The sequence below is a fragment of the Pteropus medius genome, unplaced genomic scaffold (genome assembly GCF_902729225.1).
Source record: "Pteropus medius unplaced genomic scaffold, Ma_sr-lr_union100, whole genome shotgun sequence".
Lineage (NCBI taxonomy): Eukaryota > Metazoa > Chordata > Mammalia > Chiroptera > Pteropodidae > Pteropus > Pteropus medius.
In genome coordinates this window covers 11510092-11519019 of record NW_024342473.1, presented here as the reverse complement: position 1 = coordinate 11519019, position 8928 = coordinate 11510092, and the positions used below count along the sequence as shown (strand labels likewise).

Below are 8928 nucleotides of genomic sequence, written 5' to 3'. Positions count from 1 at the left end.
AGCCCCCCAGGCAGACACAGAGGTACTCACACGTCAGCAGGAGCCAGCGCCTTGCAAGTTACTCTCCCCTTCTCTTCATTTTTCCAGATGTTTGGAATCCATTTTGTTTTGCAGTCATTTTGCACCCAAGCCAAACCCATTTCAATATTGGCTCTGGGCCACCGTTTATAATGAAATCCAGATGAGCATGACTTATGGAAAGTCAGATTCTCATTAGAGGATTTCGGTCCGTAAAATCCTCTTCTATTTACCGTATTTTAGCTGCTGTTCCCAGTGTCTGCCCTACAGTGCCAGGGAACAAAGCACCTTGGTCTGTGGGCGTCTCTCTGAAATCCGGGATGAGTGACCAATTGAGCCATCAGAGTGGTCAGACCTCAGAACGTACAACCCAGTTATACTGGCCCGAGGAGAACAGCCCAGGCCCAAATGCCGAGCCCAAGGGATAGTTTAGCCCACCTTTTAGCTCTGGCTGAAATCACTTAGGGAACAGGAGTTGAAAGGTTAGAAAATTAATATTTTTTTTGTGTGGGAAGGGAAATATTAAAAGATAGACCAACGGAAAAGAGCCAGAGGGAAATCCATTTGGTCTTCTGACACTCAGAATGCAGTTGAGAGGGCCATGCTCAGGCACCCAGATCAGGCGGGAACCCCAGGCCCGAGTCTGCACTCCCATTTCTGGCCCTCTACTGGGGCGAAGCAAAGAGGGCGGTGCCCTCGGGCCAGCGGCCCTCGACCTGGTGCGGCACCACAGCCCTCCAGCTTCAAGCACTGGGAAGAGGCCCCTTGGTGGTGGAAGCCTCTCCCTGGGGGCACTGTATCACCGTGCAGGACATGGTGCCAGCACACCCAGTGCTGTGCGGCCCACCACGTCACTGCCACCTGGCAGCAGCACAGAGCAACCTAACTGGTGGGTGCGGCCCCTTCCCAGAACAGTTTTGCCCTCCTTCTGCCTCTTGGGCCAAGCAGAGTAGGGTTTCATCCCTTCTCTCGGTGAGGTGGCCCAAAGCAGGGCCCAGGGCCCAGGCCTCTCACCTCCAGCTGGCACCAGCACCTCCGGCCTAGGCAGATAGCCTTTGCTCGGTGGAGGCCTTTGGGCGCTCGCCTATGAGCTGCGTCATCAACCAGCCCGAATTTAGACAAAGTGCTTTGGGGAAAAGAAACGTGTGGTGTGCCTTGGTTTTTTCCAGTAATTGTTTCATGGCTCGCTCTGCTCGTAAGATTTTCCAAAATAAGGCCATAGATGGGAATTATATCAGCACATTGGGAACCGACGGCATGTGGACTCTGTCGGCACTTTGTAAAAAACACCCCTCAATCAGACAGACACACGTCATCGCGGCCTGCTGGGGCTGGGCCCGGGTCTGGAGACAGGGGAGCCAGGGTGCCCATTCAGGACAGATGGGATCCAGGGAGACCTTTGTTCAGGCTGGAAGTTCTGTCTGGGGCTTGTCACAGCATTGTGTGGGCCTCTAGGGTACCCTGGAATCTGCTTTACATGTTTAACACTTTAAGGGCCACCTCATCCCCCATCAGGAGAAACCGATTTGCCCCAAGTTCTTCCTGGTTGGAGGCACGTGGCCTGGAAGTTTCAGCCAGTTATTGGCGCCTCCTCTAAGGCACTCGGGGTAGAGCAAGGCAGGACCTATCACTGGCTCTGGGAAGAAGACTGTCACCAAAGAAGAAAAAGGCGTTCTTATAGGTGTGACCTTCTAAACATTTTTAAAGTCCCCTACCCCTTTTCCTGTGTCTTGTAGGAGACAGACAGTGACCAGCACCCCCTGCTGGATCGAGCTACACCTGAATGGGCCTTTGCAATGGCTTGACAAGGTCCTCACCCAGATGGGCTCCCCAAGCATCCGCTGTTCCAGTGTGTCCTAGAGACGTTGGGTGTGAAGGGGGAGGGTGGGGGAGGGCGGGCTGGGGGAAAATGGCCATGTAGGAGGTGGAGAAAATTGGAACTCAACTCACTGTCATCAAGGAAGAAGAAATATTTCTCCCTCAAACAGAGTGGCACCAACCTGTTCTCCAAAGCACAAAAGCAAACCCAGAGATGGTCTTATGAACAGCTGTGTCTGCTGAACACATTTGCCCTTGTCCCAGTTTGAAGAGCAAGAAATGTCTTCTGCTTTGGTGGCTTGAGCAAACAGGTAGTATGTCACCACCTGCCCCTTCCTCCCCAGCTCCCTTTTCAGTGACAGCAATCTGAGATGTCACTGTCCAACAGGAAATGGCCATGTGTTCAGGACTGGAGAGTGGAGTTACTCTGGGTAGGGAAAAGCCTGCGGGGGTGTAAACTTCATGCCCAGGCTTCTGGCGCTTTTGACAAAATCCTCTACAGCTGAGCATGGGGAGCCCCAGCACTCCCTCCGCAGACCCTGTCCTGGAGGGAACTGGACTGACTTGGGGTGCGTAGGGGTTCGTCTGTCTCCTCCCCCTCAGAACATACTGATTGGCTGTGAGCTAGTGTATTCAGACCAGGCAGGGACAATGAGAAAAGGTGGACAGAGAGAGAGACCTCTTGAAAATTTGTCCTTTTTCACTTTGAACATTTAGAAGGATCTGCTGAAACTCAGTGCATATGCATAGTTTATATTAGCACGTTAATCTCAAAGAGATTTAATTACGTGAAGTGTTCACACAAAGCGAGCGGCCTTGTGGAATGATGGTGTTCAGGCTCAGGCAGCGCTACGTTGCGTGGGTCTCAGTCGTAAGAGCTCATTTCGTATTCTCATGCATTCGGCTACATAGGTTTATGTAGTCAGTTGCGTTAATTAAATGAACTTTATCATATGCTCTTTTAATGTCTGTTTTATACTTTAAGAAAATCCTGGGTTTGGCACATTCACTGGGAAACCAGAGTGGAACCCAGCAACTTCTCTCCCAAGGTGAAGCTTTGCAGGTTTTGTTGAGAAGACACCTGCCAGCACTTTTGGAAGCTGAAATTAACAGAAGCAAATTCACCAGAAGGGAAAAATCTCAGGCCAATATAGGCAAATGAAAGGGCTATTAAAATTTTTTACACCTTTGAAAATTGCAGGCTTGGTGCAAAGAAGTCTGTCATCTTTCCCCTGGGATATAAGATTATCTAGTTCACAGTAGAGGATTATCAGTGACAACTCTAGCAGTTATATTGTGTAATAAGTACTGCTCCCAGTGGCAATTAGTGAGAAAACTATTATAAATTATTTCAACTTGGAAAAAAAAAAAAAGCCCTTTTACTGGTCTTGTGCAGAATACAGCAGACAGAATTGCCACTTGTAATTGGTACTTTATTCTTTGCTGCTGTTTTTGTATGAAATGAGTTATCCCATATTTTTGCATGGATTTCTACCAGGAAAAATAAAGGGATTTCCTATGGAAGTCCTTATTCCAGGTGAAGGGAAGAAAGTATACTTTTGGCAGGTATCTCAACCTCAAATGTGATGACATTTCTGATGCTATATGGAGATGTTGGGGACTTCCTGGTGCCTCACCTGCAAGAACCTTCGCCTCTGAAGCTCTGTCTTTGAGGTTTCCAGGTAGGAGAGTTGCTTGCCAAGCCTCCTGAGGACACAGGAAGAGACAGAGCACCTTGCTAGAACTGTGCTAGTCTTCTCACAGGGACGTTGACACACAACTCAGAGACCATGCAAAACCCTTTGTTCCACCTGAGAGGGCCAAATACTGTGTCCGAAGTTTGTGCCTGGCATGAAATGATCTGTGGACTGCTTCTTACAGATACAGGAAGCCATGTGAACCTCCTGGATGTGCATTCATGTTTCCGGTCAGGTCTGAAACTCATGGTTTGCATGATTCCGTTCTGGCCTCTGAGGGCCTGCATTCTCCACCTACTCCATGATCCCGTGAGGGCTCCCTTCCTATGGCACACAGCTGTCCTCCAGGTACTTGGCAACTAGCTTCAGGTACAGCCTAATTTTGGTGATTGAATGATCATTTTTGGCTACGTTTGGATGATGTCTTAGAACTCTTGATGGTCAGAGCTGAAGGCTACTGCTAAGAGGCAGGAAGTTTTAGTTTTTCCAAAAGCTACTTCGTCTTTTTTCTTTATAGACTAGACTGCTGGAGGAAGCAGCGTAAGGGAAACTGTAGGTAGGCTCGCACCTAGAGGTGAGGACTTGGCGCCATTCTCATCATAGAGGCTGCGTAGGTGCTTTGGGGCATGTGTAACTTTAGTGTCCTTACTTTGTCACAAAACTTATTTTTTAAATCCTGTTGTAGGAAAGGCATTTATACATTTAAAAACTTTCTTAAAGGACAGTTGAAAGGGGCAACAGTAGCTGTTGGATAGTGGTTTTACGTTTAGTTGTCCAGGATGCACCGATGTGCTATTCCCCTGCCCCAGGCTCCCGGCCTGGCCACCTTCACCTTGCAGAGTGAGAGTAGTTAGCCATGGGGCACAGGTCCTCTGCCTCACAGCACCTCCCCTGGAGCCAACTTCCATTCCCTTTCCTCTCCTCCCCCTTTCGAACTTTATTTAGTAACTTAGATCCTTCCAGCGCAAACGTTAGGTAGCCGCCCCAGCAGGTTCCGGTTACGGGCCTGTGCTGGAACATCATCTCAGTTGGCCACCTTCCTGGCAGGCTGTAGAAGAGCTGACATTTTAAGACAAGCCTAGAGTCTGGAGCGGGGACTTTGACTCTTAGGAAGAACACACATGAGGGCAAGGCTGCTGGCAGACTTTTCCATTGTCCTTATGTTGTCTGTTGTATTTTTTTATTGACCGTGATTATTTTTTTAAATCATTGTTAATGTATTGGAATGAGCTGTAGCCCATTACTTGTGCTTGTTTTGTTTTTCTCCATCTCCTCTTGGCTTCCTAGAGTTTGGACATATTCCAATGCTAAGTGCTTTTACTCAAACCGCAGAGAAAGGTTTTCTTTTAGTGTGTGCACGTCATGCATGTATGTGAGAAGGCAGATATCTGATTGCATCCTTAGCTCCAAGCTGCCATTTCAGAGGCTCCCTGCAGGGCAAGAGCTCATATTAGGCAGCTCTCCTTAGTCCTTAAAAGGAGAGGGAGGGAAAGGAAGCTGCAGACTGCTCATGGGCTGGGTTACCAGTAGCAAGAGGGCATAGGTTTAGTTCTGGACCCTGTGATTTACTGTGTGACTTTTGAGTGGCAGAGTTGGGAATGCTCCCAGAAATCTACATGTCTCCACTTCCCTAGAAGAAAGCCTCAGCCTGCTAAGCTGTACTATTTTTCTTGGTGTGGCATAAATGTTCCCTTCTAGAACCCCATCAAGGAACAGTCTTCACAATGTATGCCACCCTTTTATGGAGTATCAGCTATTTCTCAAGTAGGTGGGATAGTAGGAAAATGTATACAGAGGGCATGGATCACAAATGAAGAGGCATCTCTGATGGGTGTCAGTCAGTGGGGAGATGACATACAGGCAACTTTGCAGAAACCAAGAAAACTCACCTGTTGTGTAAACTGGATTGAGAAATTCTCTGTGATTCAATAATTGATTCTTATTTTTTATGCTCAAGTAATGTACACTCTCGCATCCTGGTGTTTTATATTTATATAATTCTTTAAACCGCTCAAGATGGACAACTATATTTAATTTTTTGAAAAAAGCTGGAAAGGTCTCTCCTCCCAAGCGCAGTGGCTGGAAGAATGTGGCTTGAGGGCACAGTGGCATTTTGGCTCAGCATCCGAAACACCAGCCCAGGCTCACCAAGCATGTCACAGCGTGTAAGAACAGGCAGCTGAGTCAAAGACAGGCCCTTCCTAGGGGTGAGAACTTTACACGGAGGGCTGGAGCCCCCTTTCTCCAAGACGCCTTCACTCACCCTCGCTGCTGTTGCAACTTGGCTGTTCTGTTTGGGACGCTCTTGGTGCGTGTTTGCTGGGGGACTAGAACGTGGACGATGCTGATTACCTTCACATCTCAGCCAGCTTGACCTTTTAATACCTTTGTAAAAAGCATGTACGTATTTATAGTGTTTTAGATTTTTCTAACTTTTGTATCTTACGAGCAGAGCACCTGGTTAAGCATTGTACTATTGTTAAAAGATTTGTGTCCTCTCTCCCCCTCCAAGTACCCTTCTAATAAACTTTTCATTGAAAAGCTCCTGTGCCAGGAGCTCAGTCTCATTTTTGCTGCCATGTCTGGGTGGGGAGATTTACAAGGGATCCCCAGAACGCAGGGCACTGGAGAAAGATGTCTCTAAGCCCAAGTGCACTTTGACCGAGGGTGTGCCAGGCCACTTTCTGCCATAGCCTCATGTAATACCCCACTGCCCTCATTCACTTACTAAGGGTACCATGTAGTGTCAGCCAAGCAAAGTTCAAAAGTCCCCCATGTAGTACAGCTCCCTTGCTCCCCGCATCGAAGCACTGCACAAGACCCATCGATGCTGTCTCTGCAGTGTCAATTTGTATTCATTTTCCCTGTCCTTGAAGGCCTTTGGCAAATGATTAGATGCCACCAGACTAATCTTCCCCCAGGCATAGAGGCAGTTTTAGATTCGTGAAAAAGTAGGTTTCCACTTTCCAGCTGAGGTGACTTTTCCTGTTAGCTCCTGTGAAAATTCATCTTAAATTTGAAACTCCCAAGAAGAAAGAGACTTCAAAATTCCTTCCTTGGCTGAATCTTATATTGACCCAAGATGATGTGGATTAAGAAACAGGATGATTAAAATGAATAAACAGAATCTGAGGGAGTGGTGACAGAATGAGACTGGAATAGTCCTTTAGCGGAGCCACTTTTACAGCAGTCTCCTAAGGAACTCACCAGAGTCCAAACACCCCGCCGTACCAGGAGGGGGCACAGACTTCACAAAATAGAACGGCATCAAATTCCTAACTTTGATTATTTGGCCAGATCTACCCTCCTGCCCCTAATGTTCCCCAAGGTTTTATCCAGTCTGAATTTCTCAGAAATACTCTCTAATCTGTACCTCTAACCCAACCTGTTCCTTGAGCTCCACAACTTTAAATACCAGCTGCCTGTTAAACACGATCTGAAACTTAACACCCCCCCGAAACTGGATCATCTTCCACCTTGCTCGAGCTAGCTCCCTTTTTTGACTCCCCATTTTCCAAGTCCTGAGCAGCTTGATGTATTTTTCCTTGCTCTCATCACCAGCTGCCCGTTGATCAAACCTCCCTTTTGGAAAGGCCCTATTCCCTGAATGGCCTGGTTCTCCTTGGCCCTCTCATACCATCTCCTCTGTTTCTTGGGCCAAAACCTGCTCTTCCTGCCTACTCCTTCTGGGTTGGTGTTCCTGGACCACTGTATGTAGTCTCGAAATTCCTCCAGAGTGATCTACTTGTGTGATTTCAAGCCACATAAATGCTAATGACTCCCAAATCAGTATTTACAGCCCAGACATCGATCCCAAGCTTCGAACTTGTAGCCAATAACCTGCTGGCTACTGGTACATGGAGTTATGCCACAAATATCTGAAACTCACAATTTAAAAAGTGGAATTCACATTGCCCTTATTAAACCATCTCTTTCATCTGGTCTTCAAGCCCCATTTTTGGCTCAACGATTTACTCACCCTACAGCCAGAGATGTCATAGTCATCCACCCTTCATTCCCCGCATCCAAACAGTCCTGTTTCTCTACTCTCATGGCCCTATACAACAGGTCCTCCAGCACCTGGATAACTGCAGTCTGTTTTCCTGTAACTGCATCATTTACATCACCCCCACTAACCTGCCTGACCCTAGATGTACCCTCTCACCCCCAATGCACAGCATAAATTCTAAGGTCTTGAATGTGGACCACTTGACCCTCATTCAGCCTCTACATAGCTCTCACAGTTGGCTGCCTTACACTCTGCAACCAAGCAACATGTTCCTTAGACTCTGCTTGGAACATGAACCCCTCTTCCCCAATCTGTAACCCCCGCCCCCGACCTTTCTGGCATGTACCACCAGTTCACTTAACTTTCACTGATGCTTTGAGACTCATCTCTCAAATGCTCGGACATCTCTAGGAAGCCTTTCATGAATCTATCACCACATTCTCAACTTGTATTAACTGTATGGCTCTCTCCTCTAGGCTATGAGTTCCTTGAGAGCAGAGCTTATATTTTATTATCCCCCGCTTCTCTTGGCTGCCACATAGTTTTTATTCAATGAATGAATCAATTAGAGCCCGTATCTCGTAGATTCTACCTTAGCAATATCTTTTGCATCCATTTCCACTGTGCTAGCCTTTAGTGAGTCCATATATATGGTTGAAGGAATGCCACCAGAATATAGTTCCTAATTATCTCTCATAACAGTTACTCATTCCAACATTCTCTTAATTTGTCCTCTTCTAGTCCAGGGATGGCAGATTATGTGGCCAATTTACCACTATTCTCTTTATTTCTCTATCCATGGCGAAAACTTGCTAATCACAGTGCTGGGTCCATCCTCAGCCTCAGAATCCTCCTCAACACAGCTCTTCAGGCAGACAGTGCTCATCAATTAGACTTGGCTAATGTTACTGCCAGATTTTCCTGGCATGTAACTATGGTTAGACATATTTTCTACTCTAAACCTTTTGGCACCTTGATTGCCTCCAGAGTAAAGCGCAGGCTCCACAAAATAGGATTTCAAAGTTCTCTCCGATGTCTCTACTACTGTTTCTCTAATTCATCTACTGGGGTTTTCGCAATGTAACCCCTCGCTTTCTTATCTCCAAACCTTTGTTTATACCGTAACTTCCACTAAGAATTTTGCTGCCTCCACCCACCTTACCTGCCCAAATTCTTATCCTTCCAGCTCAATATAATCATCATTTCCTCTAAGTCAGAGGGTCTCAAGTGTGGTCTCTGACCAGCAGTATCAGTAACACCTAGGATGTTAGAAACGCACATCCTCAGGTGCCACCTTGGACCTACTGAATCAAACTCTGGAGTGGGGCCCGCCAGGCTCAAGTTTCGGAACCACTGCTCCATGGTGCACTTTATGCTCCTCCCGAC

General features: G+C 47.2%; 2 protein-coding genes across 2 annotated transcripts in view; one reads left to right on the top strand and one right to left on the bottom strand.

Moving 5' to 3' along the window:
• SMAD3 (SMAD family member 3) overlaps nt 1-6100 on the top strand; it is a 116498-nt gene extending 110398 nt beyond the window's left edge. The window contains exon 9 of the mRNA XM_039865226.1: nt 1755-6100. Coding sequence (XP_039721160.1) covers nt 1755-1878 — 124 coding nt within the window. The 3' untranslated portion in view covers nt 1879-6100. The remainder of the gene's footprint in view (nt 1-1754) is intronic.
• Nucleotides 4707-8928, bottom strand: part of AAGAB (alpha and gamma adaptin binding protein) — a 50765-nt gene continuing 46543 nt past the window's right edge. Inside the window, exon 12 of the transcript XR_005653356.1 lies at nt 4707-6599. The gene's annotated coding sequence lies outside the window, so the exon portion shown is untranslated. The remainder of the gene's footprint in view (nt 6600-8928) is intronic.